The sequence below is a fragment of the Myotis myotis genome, unplaced genomic scaffold, assembly GCF_014108235.1.
Source record: "Myotis myotis isolate mMyoMyo1 unplaced genomic scaffold, mMyoMyo1.p scaffold_m19_p_12, whole genome shotgun sequence".
Classification (NCBI taxonomy): Eukaryota; Metazoa; Chordata; class Mammalia; order Chiroptera; family Vespertilionidae; genus Myotis; species Myotis myotis.
This window is the reverse complement of record NW_023416316.1, coordinates 3,839,529-3,852,596: the sequence shown is the minus strand read 5'-3', so window position 1 is coordinate 3,852,596 and position 13,068 is coordinate 3,839,529. Positions and strand designations below refer to the sequence as shown.

Below are 13,068 nucleotides of genomic sequence, written 5' to 3'. Positions count from 1 at the left end.
TTTTGACTGGGGTCATTCTCCTTGTTTTGTAGAGAAATGTTTCTTGCATTTGGACTTAGATGATAAGCAAGTTTTTTGTCTTATTTGTGTTCATAGTGACAGGAAGTGGGGAAAATGTTAAATAGTTAAGCAGTAAGTAGAGCACAGGCAACAGCTACACAAAAAGGTATGTATAAGACACAGAAAAAGGACTTAATTGGAATATAGCAAGTACCTGAGGGGTGGGGGAAGTCACTTTAATTAATACACATCAAGGAAGCCTGTGGTTTTTTACAGTTACACCTCACCAAAACTGGTTTTTATGTACTGGTGAGATTGTGGTATGGCTAGGTTATAGGTCACATGATAACATTTTGTGAATTAAATAAAGTCACTAAAGGTAACTTCTTCCTATTGAGATTCCCCTATGCCTGCAAATCTTGTATAGTGTTAGGCTGTGAGTAAACTGGCAACATTAGGGTACTGGAAAACGGCTACAGAGTAGTGTGTGCTTTGTGCCCAATAGCAGAGAGTTCTTGGATTGGCCCTTAGGCAAGTATATATTGGAAAGTGCTAGATGGATGGCTCAAAGCTTCTTTGGTACAAGGACATTTCAAAGCTGTTTAGTTTCTCCCTAAATTGATATGCTCAGTTTAGGAGGGGAACTTAACTAATGAATTGGAGCATAGAGGCTAGTAGCTTGTAATGTGTCTTTACATTAATTTCAAAACCTTGAGGTTCTATTTTAGAGCATCCCTCCAGTTAAGGTTAACCTTGGTTTCTCCAATGATGCCCTGGTTTCTAGAAGATTATTCCCTGACCTACGTAAACAGGCCCTCACTATTTCACCCAACCCTGGCTCTAAAATGCAGAGTTTAATTGGTCCACAGAGTACTTGGATGTCCTGTTGAGCTGACAAATTTGCTTTTCTTGGGCTAGCTGTTCGGCTATAAAAGGTATGACCTTTTGGGTATTTAGAGGATTCCTGGACAGTTGTGTTTCCGAATTAATCTGGCAATCTATCATTCTACTTTATGGCACAATGGCTTCATGGTTTCTCTTGGTCCCAGAAACATGTTTTTTCTGCCTTTGTTTGTTACATTCTATGATTATTTTTTGGCTATTTACAAGAATGGAATTCTGTTGTAAAGGGTAAAGGAGACTCAGGATTTCCTGAAGATTGAGTCAAGATCTTCAGGAGTAGTCTACAATTGTTTAAAGAGGACATCTTGCCTAGCTAGTGTTGCTCCTCGACCAGTGAACCAGGAGGTCATGTTTACATTCCCAGTTTTGGGCTCGGTCCCTGGTGGTGGGTGTGCAGGAGGCTATCAATCCATGATCCTTTCATCATTGCTATTTCTCCCTCTTCCTCTCTGAAGTCTATAAAAATATATTTTAGAAAAAGAAGCACATCCTTTAAAAACAAAGAGGACATCTTATTTTGAAGTCTATCCACCCTAGCAGTGACCATTTCCTTTTGAATATCTGACTGCTTATTGGCTTACAAATTTACTTTTTAACAGGTCTGAAGGAAAAGACAAGTTTTGTGATTAGAATAAGAACAGAGAGGACTTTTCAAAGGAGGGTGTGTGCTGGCTTGATCAGTTGGTGACATTGTGTACTCAGATCCTACCCGAGGGAGGCGAATCTAAATGTAGATGGATTGATGTTTCTCATACTGAAAGAGTATAGAAAGGGAAAAATGTTTCCTACGTACCCTGCTAGGAATTTAGGTTCCTTTCAGGTTGATAGTAATGTAGTTAACAATATGATGGATGTTGAATGTAAACTTCAATTTTGCTAAGAATGAAAACTTCATGAATTCCCATCACTGTCACACAGACAGTACAGCTAGCTGTCCGCTCAGACTCCCGTCAGGTTTCCTTCCCTGTAGGTTTGACCAGCCTGGGGCTCACTGAAAAGGATGGAGTCTACTTTCCCTTGGTGACAAGCAGTGGAACAGTTCAAAGAAAATTTGGAAAATAAATGCCAGTTCTTTGACATAGGTCAGCTTTCTGGCTGCAGAAGTGAATGAGTGGTCCTCAGGCTGGGAGTTAGACCATAGTTTTGCTAGTTCAATTCATGGTCTTCCCACTAGCCTACAACCTGCAGTCAGAAGCTGGTAGTCCTGACTTCCCTTCCAAATTACGGTTAATTACATTAACCTCCGGGCAGCTTGATAACAGCCTCTTTCGTGTTAGCGTCGCCCTCAATATCAGTAAGGGAGACGTCCCGACATGCCTCTGATTGTGAAAAGCAGGCTTGTCCCCCACTGAACCAAGTTGCCTTTGCAGTTGGTGGTGCTCCTCGGTTGATGTCCCATTGCAGGGCAATAACCCAGGGTTGTCCCTGGCTTGCCGATTGCACTATTTCAATATTTGACACTTCTGGGATGTGGCTCCTTTGGCACAAGGTGCAGGTGAGGACAGGATCCCAGGAAGTGGCTAGAGGCTAGGCAATAAGGCACCTGGATTCCCTCCACAGGCCAGCCATGTCCAGTGCGGCCAGCGGCAGTCCGCAGGGTGTCCGTGTGTCTGTAGACGGGCCTCTCAGGACAGAGGTGGGCAATGGCTGCTGAACCAGAGCTCCAGGTGGGCCAAGTGGAGGCACGAGGGACGTTCGATGCTGTCCCCTGAGATGGGCTTCGGCATCACCTGGGTGAGGCGTCACTCTGTTCAGTCTTAAGACGTGGGGGCCACCGGTTTGGGATTAGCCCTTCCGACGACCTCGGAGAGGAAGCCGTTGAGGGGCGGAGCCTGGTCGTGGCGGGGTTGGGGGGGGGGGCTGACCCGCCCGCAGTGGACCGCCCACACCGGTAGCGCCCACACCGATAGCGCCCGCGGTCAGCAGGCGGCGCTGACTGCGCTCGGACCCGCCCCTCCGAGCACGCGGCGGAGCGACCCGAGGACTCCAGCCGGCAATGCCCCTTCCTGCCCTCCTGTCCCAGGACGCGGGTCAGTGTCCCCGAGAAGAGAAATCCCACGGAACCTCGGAGCCGGGGGCGGCGCCGTGGCCTCGGGTTCGCGAGTGGAGCCCCGAGAGCCGACCTGGCGCGGCCGAGTGGCGGCGCTGAGTCCAGGTCCCGGAGGCCCGCGGACCTCGGGAGGGGGCGCCCGCTCCCGCCGCTCCGGCGCCGCTTCCCGGGAAGCTTCAAGTTTTGAAAGTCTCGGCGGAGGGGCCGGGGCTTCCGGAGCCCGACCCAAGCCCGACCGGTGAGAAGAGGCCGCGCGGCCGGAGCGCGCCATGGAGGAGGCGGCGCTGCGGCAGGTGAACGGCTCCGGGAGAGGCCGGGTGCGGACGCCCGCCGAGGGGGGCGGGGGGAGCCTCCGGCGGTGTCCCCAGCTCCGCCCCGCGTCCCTTTGCTGCCCCTGCCGCGGGCCCTCCCACCCCGTCCCCTTCTCAGGGCATAACGGCACCGGGGGGGTAAGGCGTTCGTGCCCCCTGGGAGAGTCCCCAAATCACCCCGAGGGACTCGGAACCCCCGCCCGGCCAGCCTAGGAGCACTCTGAGCCCTCGGTCAGAGCCACAAGGGTGGCCCCAGGGTCCTAAATCGGTTCTTCCAGGAAAGTACAGGGAGGTCCGTGCGGGCTCCCCGGGGAGCGGCCCTGGGGGGGAAGAATTCGTGCGCTCTGGGCCAGGGGCCCGGGAGGGGCTCGTCCCGGCGCACTTGGGGTGGGGGGGCCCTCCCAGAGCACAAGAGGGGCCCAGCCTTGTGCCTGGGCGGGAACCTTCGAGTACACAGGGGTCCAGCCCTGAGGGGAGGGGCCGGGTTCCTGCCACAGCCACAGCCATAGCGGCACTAGGTGCAGTGGGCACAGGAGCCAAGGCTGCGTGCAGATCTGCTATTGGGGAGGCGGGGTGATGTTCCCGTGAAGCGCCAACGGGGAGGTGTGTGTGCACAGGGCAGGCGTCCGGCCCCGAGCAGACAGGAGTCTGGGCCACGCTCAAGAGCGGGGTGGCCTCCACCCCGATGCTGTGGCAACCTCAGGGCTGCGTCTCCCCCGCACCCCCTCCCACCCTCCTTCCTGCGGAGCTCCCTCCGCCTGTTCCAGCAGCGACTTGTACACATTTTCCTATTTCCTGTGAACCTCCGCCCAGCAGTGGAGCCGGGTGACTCAGGACCCCGGTGGCCGGGCCCCCAGTTCCATGGGAGCTTTGTTTGCTCCAGCCCTTGGCTCTGGCCTGCGCCTCCAGTCTAGAGCCTAGAGCCGGCAAAGGATTTCCTGAGCCCCACCCCTGCCCTCGGCCGGCCTGGCCCGCCGGGCCCCAGGCCTGGGCTGGGGGTGGGGTCCCTGAGGCTGGGGTGGCCACCCTTCCACTGGGCTCGGGAGATGGCGAGCGGAGAGGTAAGGTGGAGGCCCTGCAGGAGCCCCTGGGAGGGGTCATGGGTGACCCTGGGCTGAGGTCGGCTTTGGCGCCGCTGGTTTGAAATGGGCTCTGGGAAGGTTTGCCTCTTCCTCCCTCCAGCCTGGGGTGAAGTTGTAAGAAAGCCTTCTGCTTTCTCCCGGGAGCTCGGCCCAGGAGACGGTCCCGGGAGGCCTTCCTAGCCCTGCTGTGCGCTTCTGCTTCGCCACCTGAGGCCTCAAGGGAACAGTCCCGGCCCCACTCAGGCCTCCAGCTGCCCTCTAACCTTGAATAAATCCCTCGCCTCTTTTCTGGCCCAGATCTTAGCCTGAACCCCAGCTTTAGAGCAGCAGCCTGGGAAGCGAGGCTGGCAGAGAGGGGCCGGGGCACGAGGGGTGGTGGTGTCCGCTCTGTGGTGTGACCTTGGCAGGTTACTCACCCTCTCTCTGTGCCTCCGTTTTCTCACCGACACGACGGGGGACACAACTGCACCCACCTCACGGGGTTGTTGTCAGGACTGACATTAACAAATTAACGTACGCCAAGCCCTCACAGACCCTGGCCCCCGGAGCACACGCACACGGGAACAGTTTTCCCCTCACCCTCCTCACAAGTGCAGAGGACAGGAGCGTGGGCTGGACAGATAGCCGTGGGGTTTCCACCCGGCTCAGGACGACTCCTCTGCAGTCAGAGACGCTGCCCACACCCTGTGTGTGGGTCCTGGGTGCCACCCGTGCCTCCCGCCCCCGCGGTGCGTGCTGAGCTGAGGCCGGCTCTTCTGCCGTCCCACAGCCTGGGCCGGGCCAGCGGCCCCCAGAGGACGAGAAAGAGGCGATCCGCCGGGCCATCCAGAAGGAGCTAAAAATCAAGGAGGGTGTGGAGAACCTGCGGCGGGTGGCCACCGACCGCCGCCACCTGGGCCACGTGCAGCAGCTCCTCCGGACCTCCAACCGCCGCCTGGAGCAGCTGCACGGGGAGCTGCAGGAGCTGCACGCCCGCATCCTGCTGCCGGGCCCCCCAGCTGGTGAGTGAAGAGTCTGGGCAGCCCCCGGGGACAGGAGGTGCCAGCTCACTAACCCAGCTCCTCGGCCCTGCCCAGGAGGGGAGGGGGGAGAGAGCTAGGCTGTAGGTGAGGGGTTTATGGGCCCTCCGTGTTGTGCACACAGAACCTGTGGCCCCGGGACCCCGGCCTCCGGCAGAGCAGCCAAGGGCCCGGCACCTGGAGGCGCTACAGAGGCAGCTGCAGGTGGAGCTGAAGGTGAAGCAGGGGGCGGAGAACATGACCCACACATATGCCCGCGGCACACCCAAGGTGCGGCTCCTGGGCTCTGGTGGGGAGAGATTTGGCTCTTGGATTATGAGGGTTGGTGCTGTTCCCGCCTCTATTCTGAAAGGGACATGCTACCCAGACACTGATGCAATAAGGGAGACACAGTCCTAACCCTTAGTCTGATGGCGAAGGAAGGCAGCGTCCCAAATCCCAGCTTGGTGGGGAAGGCATGGCTCCAACCCCTCGTCTAACAGAGAAGGCAAACACGGAAGTTCCCGTCTAATAGGGGAGACCCAGCCCCAGTGCCAGCCCCCAGGGTGATGGGGCAGCTCAGGCCTGATATGCAGGAGGAGGCTTGACCTCAGCCCTTATCTGGTCTGATGGGGGAGGCGCTGCCCCGGACCTCATCTAACAAGGGAGGCTTGGTTCTTTATCTGGCCTACTGTGGGAGGCTTGGCTTCGAGCCTGGTGAATGGGGGAGGCTTAGCTCCAGGCCCTGGTCTGACCAGAGTGGCTCTGGGCTAGCACATGTCACGACCCCACAGGGGAGGAAGCTCCTGGCGGCTGCTCAGCAGATGCTGCGGGACAGCCAGCTGAAGGTGGCCCTGCTTCGGATGAAGATCAGCAGCCTGGAGGCCAGTGGGTCCCCGGAGCCAGGTGAGGCCCCACACCTCGTGAAGCGGGATGGGCAGGGCAGAGCAGGGCGTGGGCCTGAGGGCTGACCCCCTCCTCCCAGGTCCTGAACTGCTGGCGGAGGAGCTGCGGCACCGGCTGCGCATTGAGGCTGCTGTGGCCGAGGGGGCCAAGAACGTGGTGAAGCTGCTGGGCAGCCGGCGACTGCAAGACCGCAAGGCGCTGGCCGAGGTCAGGCCGCCGTCCCCTCCTGTTCCCGCTCCTCTCTGAGGCTCTCCTTGTTCCCATCCCCCCTCTGCAGCGACGGGAGGCACCATGGACTGGCCATGGGGGGTGGCAGTGAGGAACCAGGAGGCTTATTCTGTCTAGACCTCAGAGGGGGTGTCTACAGGTGGCCTGAGCCGGTGCCCCCACACCCCTTATCCCATGGGCCTGTGTCCCCTCTGCAGGCTCAGGCCCAGCTCCAGGAGTCCTCCCAGAAGCTGGACCTCCTGCGGCTGGCCTTGGAGCAGCTGCTGGAGGGACTGCCTCCTGCCCACCCTCTGCGTGGCAGAGTGGCCCGGGAGCTGCGGACTGCTGTGTCTGGGAACCCTCAGCCTTCAGGGATGCTTGTAAAGCCCATCGCCATGACAGGTAGCAGGAGCCCCTCCCACGTCAGAGCTCGTTCCCTTCCAGAAAGGACTGAGATACAGCGGGGAAGAACTCTGGAGAAGGGTTCCAGTCCTGGCTCCACCACCCCCTAGCTGGGAGCCCTTGGACAACTGACATCCTTTCTCCCAACCTCAGTTTATCCATCTGTGAAATGGGGACGATAACAGCACCTACTTCATGGGGTTGCTGTGAAAATTCAGTGCCTTGTTTGTTGCCTGTGAAGTGCTAAGCACTCTTTGGGCACTGTTAGCACTCTGTCAGTGAAGCTATTATTTAAATGAGTAACCATAGTAACGTTGAAAGCGCCAGTGTTAGGGAGCTCTCAGCCCCGGAGGCCTCGGTACCCAGTCCTGGGCAGCTTGGGCTATTACAGAGTTCGTTCTTATCCCAAGTTGGATCTGTCTCCTGATAGTGGCAGCTGAATTGCAATCAGTAAGTAATCTCAGATGCAGACTTTGGAAGCCCTGAGCTTCCCACCTGGGAGATAGCACCAACTAGAGAGCCCAGCGCCTTCCTGCTCAGAGCTGGTTCGAGGGTACACAGGCCACATCCCGTTGTGAGCAGAGCGGAGAAGGGGAGGTGCAGCGGCCGGATGGGCCCCCCCACCCGGCCTCAGAGAATCGAGAATGATCCCTGGAGGAGATGGTGGTGTCTGAGCTTGGCCTTACCCGGCTTGTGAGATTTGGCCAAATGGATGATCTGGGGAAGGCAGGGGAAATGACTTGTTAAAAGGCCTAGAAGTGGGCTATCGAGGCCACGTAAACCTGTCTCCTGGCTAAACACCTTAGTTCCTCCCCAGGCCACTGCCCTCGTCTAAGGTCCTTTGGGGTGTAACCCCCAGGCCTGGACTCCTTAAATGGTGCTCTTTGGCCCAGTTTATTTCCTCAAAAACTACTCGAGCCCTACTGCTTCCTCTTTGAGGGACAAAAGTCCAGTGACCCTAAAAACGAATCCACTTGGTTGGCAAAACACTCTTTGTACCCCTCGTGGGAGGTGGGGCAGAGCTGAGACTCCTTTCCTCTGTACAGATGGGGAAACTGAGGCCCAAGGAGGAGGGGGGATAGGATAGGCAGCCAGGCTTCCTGCTCGCCAAACTCTGGTCTCTGTCACGCTGCTCCCCAGGCCCTGAGCCCTGGGTAGCATGTCATCATGCACCGTGGCTCCATGTGGCTTGGCTGAGGTCTGAGGGTCACTCCTCTGGCTGTGGGTCCCTGCTGCCCCCAACACATGGACGGTGCTCAGGAGGGAGGGCCAGCTGGTCTGCCTGGAGGGTGGCAGATGGCTGCCAAGGCCTAATGTTGGCAGGCTCTGGGTTCAACCATCTCTACAAGAAGGTAGTGTTCCAGGGGTCCAGGGGTCCACTGGGGGTGGCAGTGGGAGGATGGCACCTGACCATGCTTCCTCCCCCTCGCCCCCCCCCCTCCCTACAGGGACACTGCAGGTCCACCTCCTGGGCTGTGAGCAGCTGCTGACAGCTGTGCCCGGCCGGTCCCCGGTGACTGCGCTGGCCAGGAGCCCCTCCCAGGGCTGGCTTCGGGGCAGAGCCAGGCAGCAGCGTGGCACAGGCGAGCTGGCCAGTGAGTAAGGGGCTGCAGGGAGCTATGGGGGGCAGCAACCCCCACTCGTGGCCTTCCCTGAGCCCTGGTTCTGGCCCTGCAGGTGAGGTGCTGGCCGTGCTAAAGGTGGACAATCGCATCGTGGGCCAGACGGGCTGGGGGCCAGTAGCCCAGCAGTCCTGGGACCAGACCTTTGTCATCCCCCTGGAGCGGGTGAGGCCGGCTTTTGTGAGGCCAGGGGTGACTTTGGGCCACCGGCTGGAAGGCCAGCCCCATCTTCAACCCGGCCTTTCCAATACAGGCCCGAGAGCTGGAGGTCGGGGTGCACTGGCGGGACTGGCGACAGCTGTGCGGCGTGGCCTTCCTGCGGCTGGAGGACTTCCTGGACAATGCGTGTCACCAGCTCACCCTCAGCCTGGTGCCCCAGGGGCTGCTCTTTGCCCAGGTGCCCACTGACCCCTGCCTTCTGATCACGTGGGTTCCTGGCTCCCTTGGAGGAGTGGACATTGAGGCCCAGAGGGAGAAAGTCTCCAAGAATAGGTTCCCAGGCCGTCTCCGAGGCCCACACGGAGTCCAGAGGCCTGTGTCCTTGTCCTGACTGCCCTGCTTCATGGGTGACTCTAGACAAGTGCCTGTCTTCTCTGGGCCTCAGTTTCCCCACTGGTACCAATGAGGATGTTGATTCCGTCTCTCTGAGCCCATCTGGCTCTTGCATCGTTGTCACTGGGGGCTCAGGCTGGGATCCTGGGGGCTGGGGAGGTGCCCATGGCAGGTGGGGTGGGAGGGGACTGGTCTTCAGGTAACCTTCTGTGACCCCACAGGTAACCTTCTGTGACCCTGTCATTGAGAGGAGGCCCCGGCTGCAGAGGCAGAAACGCATTTTCTCTAAACGCAGGGGTAGGGACAGGAGAGGGCTGTGCACGTGGGGAAGAGGGCAGGGGCGTCAGGGGGCCCCGGGACTGAACCTCCCTTTTGCCGCAGGTCAGGACTTCCTGAGGGCTTCCCAGATGAACCTCAGCATGGCAGCCTGGGGGCGCTTGGTCATGAACCTGCTGCCCCCCTGCAGCTCCCCAAGCACGATCAGCCCTCCCAAAGCGTGTCCCCGGACCCCTGCCACTCCTCGGGGGGCCACCAGCCCTGCCTCGCCCAGGTGAGAAGCCACCTCACCCCCCAGACTCCCGGCTTCTCTGCGGTGCCCGCCTCTCCAGGTGCTGTCAGTGTCTGTCTTTCTGTCCCTGTTGCTCACACTCTGCCTCTCTCTCTCTCTCTCTCTCTCTCTCTCTCTCTCTCTCTCTCTCTCGGCATGGCTGTGTGTCCATCCCCCGGCTGTTCTGTCTGCCTGTGCCCCACCATGTGTCTGCCCCCTCCCCACAGTAGTTTCCCACCCAAGAAGACCCCCTTGGGAGAAGAGATGAGGCCCCCACCCAAGCCCCCGCGCCTTTACCTGCCCCAGGAGCCAGCCCTCGAGGAGACGCCGGTGAGGGGGGCTGGTAGCCCTGGGGGTGCTGGGCTGGGGGTGGCGGAGCTGCAGGGAGGGAGGAAGGAAGCCCTGCTCTGCCCTGAGCCCTCTGCCCTCCCTCACAGCGCACCAAACGCCCCCACATGGAGCCCAGGACTCGACTGGGGTCATCTCCACCAGCCTCCGCGACCAGGTACCTCGTCAGGTTCACCTTGTTTGAGACATTGTCCACTCAGTCCTCACCCCGCGGCTCCTGGGCGCATTCACTGGCTCGCTGAGGTTCTCACTCTGAACCAACATTATTGAGCCCAGCTGTATGCCGGACTCCAGGCAACGGCTGTCCTGAGCCCCCGTCCCGCCAGCCCCAGAGGTGGGGCCAGGCCAGGATTGGCATGAAGGGTTGGTGGAGGCCCAGCCTTGGCCCAGGGGGCTTCTGTGCCCGCTCTCTTCCAGGAAACCCCCACGGCTTCAGGACTTCCGCTGCTTGGCTGTGCTGGGTCGGGGACACTTCGGGAAGGTGGGTGCAGTGCCGGGTGGGCAGCCCTCGGCGCATTAGCTAGGAGGACGCTGTGATCGTTAGGTAGTAGTTGGGGGAAGTAAAGGCTCCCGGTACTGCCCACCTGGAGCCCAGCCTTTCTCTGGTCCCCAGGTTCTCCTGGTGCAGTTCAAGGGGACGGGGAAATACTACGCCATCAAAGCGCTGAAGAAGCAGGAGGTGCTGAGCCGGGACGAGATAGAGAGGTGTGTGGTGATGCCACCGGGCATCTGGCCTGCAGCGGGCCCCGGATGGCTGGCCTGGGCTATTGGCACCAGAAGGCAGCCGAACGCTCCTGGGGCTTTGAAGTCGTGACTCGGGCCAGCCAGGCCTGGGTTCATTTTTTAGCACCTGCAGTTAATGATGGGCCCTTGGGCAGGTCCCTCTGCACCGCAGTTTCCTCATCTGTAAAATGGGACAGTGGTGGTTGTGCAGGTTAAATGACCCACGTGAGTTCCTGATACATAGAAACCGTCACTCTGCGTAGCTGCCCGGCACTTTGAGGCACAGTGAGCTGGGGTGTCCTGTGGGTGGCAGGGCACAGCCAGTGGAGGTTTTCCTTCCCTCTGAAAGCCACGCCCTCTCCTGCAGCCTGTACTGCGAGAAGCGGATCCTGGAGGCTGTGGGCCGCACGGGGCATCCCTTCCTGCTGTCCCTCCTGGCCTGCTTCCAGACCTCCAGCCACGCCTGCTTCGTGACTGAGTTTGCGCCGGGCGGCGACCTCATGATGCAGATCCACGAGGATGTTTTCCCTGAGCCCCAGGCGCGGTGGGTTTCCATTCCTCTCGTCTGCCTCTTCCAACAAGCCGGCCCTGGTTCCCTACACCGGGCCTCCCTCACCCTGCTTCCTCCGGGCACCCATCAGCAGAGGAGCAGGGCGTCAGGGAGGCCTGGGTTCAGATCCTGGGTATCAGCTCTCAGCATTTGTGACCTTGAGCCTCAGTTTATGTAGCTAGGAAGCGGGTTAAAAACAACTGTTTCAGAGGCTGGCTGCATAGTTGAACATAACATTAATGAATTGCCGGTGAATAGTGACTGGCAGCTGAAGTTATTTCTTGTCCACCAGAGTGCGCCCCTGAAGTCTGGGCTCATATCAGCTCTGCCACTAGCTGTGTGACCCTGGGCACGTCACTGACCTGGGGTCTCAGAGCCTCATTTGAAAACAGGCATGCAGGCTGCTGGCAGGAGGCCGGGAGAGTGAGGTCTGAGACCCCAAGAAGAGGAGGCTGTGAGCTGGCAGCAACCTTGGGACAACCTTGGGCTGCTGTCTAGGGGAGCCCCACCCCCACATGAGGCTTGTCCTAGCCTCTTGCCCACATCCAAGGGTCCCCAGGCCATGGCCATCCTGCGCCTTCCTGCCCTCCCTTCCCCCCACAGTCCTGGGCCTAAGCTTCCCCTAAACCCCCTCCAGGTTCTACCTGGCCTGTGTGGTTCTGGGACTGCAGTTCTTGCATGAGAAGAAGATCATTTACAGGTAACTTGTCCCCGAGAGGCTGGGGGAGTGGCAAGGGCGCGGATGCTGTCTTTCTCCTGGGCACCGTTCCAGGGCCCCTTTGCTCTGCCCCCACCCTCCCAGGGACCTTAAGTTGGATAATCTTCTGCTGGATGCCCAGGGTTTCCTGAAAATCGCAGACTTCGGGCTATGTAAGGAAGGTGGGTGTCTCCCATCCAGGATCCTGTGTCCTCCAGCCTTGGCACCCAGTCCAGGCCAGCAAGTGGCGTCTCCCGGGAAATCTCCCCACCCCACCCTCATTCCAGGGACCAAGTGCTTCCTTCCCAAACCCTACAAGCTCTAAGGAGCCCTAGCTTCCCTTGGCCCAAGGGCGAGCCTGTGCTCCAGAGCTGGGAGAGGGCACTGGGTTCTGCTTCCTTCGTGGCCTTGGCATGTGAGCTTGGCCGAGCCTCACCGCCTCCGTCCCATGTCCTAAAATCCATTCCCACCTCCGAGAGTGGGGCAGGGCTTGGCAGTTAGGTGCAGGGGGACATAAGGGTTGGCTGTTGGTTCTTACAACCACAGAGGTTACTGTGGACCAGACACACTGAGCTGGCTTTGATGTGGATGTTGATTTGCAGGGATTGGCTTTGGGGATCGGACCAGCACCTTCTGCGGCACCCCAGAGTTCCTGGCCCCTGAGGTGCTGACCCAGGAGGCCTACACACGGGCCGTGGACTGGTGGGGGCTGGGCGTGCTGCTGTACGAGATGCTGGTGGGTGAGGTGAGTGCCGAGCCTGGGCGGCCAGGGCCTCGAGGTTGGGGTGGGCTGGGAGTGGCCCGTGCACCCCGCTGAGCCCCCCTCCCCTCAGTGCCCATTCCCAGGGGACACCGAGGAGGAGGTGTTTGACTGCATCGTCAATGCGGAAGCCCCGTATCCCCGCTTTCTGTCGGTGCAAGGACTCGAGCTCATTCAGAAGGTAGCCACTGCAGGGTGCAGGGCTGGGCGGCACCACCCATCCTCGGGGCCCTGGGCCCAGCTCCCTCGGGGGCTTGGGGAGGCGGCAGCCTGGGGCCCAGTGCCCTCGGTGAGCACTGCTCTTGCCCAGCTCCTCCAGAAGTGCCCGGAGAAGCGCCTGGGGGCCGGCGAGCAGGACGCCGAGGAGATCAAGACACAGCCTTTCTTCGGGGTGAGTGGCCGGCGCAGTG

General features: G+C 59.6%; 1 protein-coding gene across 4 annotated transcripts in view; it reads left to right on the top strand.

Moving 5' to 3' along the window:
- The first annotated feature begins 2,818 nt into the window (after nucleotides 1-2,818).
- PKN3 (protein kinase N3) overlaps nucleotides 2,819-13,068 on the top strand; it is a 23,084-nt gene continuing 12,834 nt past the window's right edge. Inside the window, exons 1-21 of one of the 4 annotated variants that reach the window (XM_036329443.1) lie at nucleotides 2,819-3,246; nucleotides 5,116-5,347; nucleotides 5,490-5,635; nucleotides 6,139-6,250; nucleotides 6,330-6,457; nucleotides 6,676-6,859; nucleotides 8,308-8,454; nucleotides 8,537-8,646; nucleotides 8,735-8,878; nucleotides 9,255-9,330; nucleotides 9,415-9,583; nucleotides 9,808-9,910; nucleotides 10,018-10,085; nucleotides 10,346-10,409; nucleotides 10,542-10,633; nucleotides 11,019-11,195; nucleotides 11,839-11,901; nucleotides 12,004-12,080; nucleotides 12,501-12,643; nucleotides 12,732-12,839; nucleotides 12,969-13,049. In XM_036329443.1, the coding sequence (XP_036185336.1) occupies nucleotides 3,223-3,246; nucleotides 5,116-5,347; nucleotides 5,490-5,635; nucleotides 6,139-6,250; nucleotides 6,330-6,457; nucleotides 6,676-6,859; nucleotides 8,308-8,454; nucleotides 8,537-8,646; nucleotides 8,735-8,878; nucleotides 9,255-9,330; nucleotides 9,415-9,583; nucleotides 9,808-9,910; nucleotides 10,018-10,085; nucleotides 10,346-10,409; nucleotides 10,542-10,633; nucleotides 11,019-11,195; nucleotides 11,839-11,901; nucleotides 12,004-12,080; nucleotides 12,501-12,643; nucleotides 12,732-12,839; nucleotides 12,969-13,049 (2,448 nt within the window). In that variant the 5' untranslated portion in view covers nucleotides 2,819-3,222. Of the gene's footprint in view, nucleotides 3,247-3,587; nucleotides 4,326-5,115; nucleotides 5,348-5,489; nucleotides 5,636-6,138; nucleotides 6,251-6,329; nucleotides 6,458-6,675; nucleotides 6,860-8,307; nucleotides 8,455-8,536; nucleotides 8,647-8,734; nucleotides 8,879-9,254; nucleotides 9,331-9,414; nucleotides 9,584-9,807; nucleotides 9,911-10,017; nucleotides 10,086-10,345; nucleotides 10,410-10,541; nucleotides 10,634-11,018; nucleotides 11,196-11,838; nucleotides 11,902-12,003; nucleotides 12,081-12,500; nucleotides 12,644-12,731; nucleotides 12,840-12,968; nucleotides 13,050-13,068 lie in introns of those variants that run through there. The other 3 variants (XM_036329440.1, XM_036329439.1, XM_036329441.1) reach the window with 3 other exon arrangements.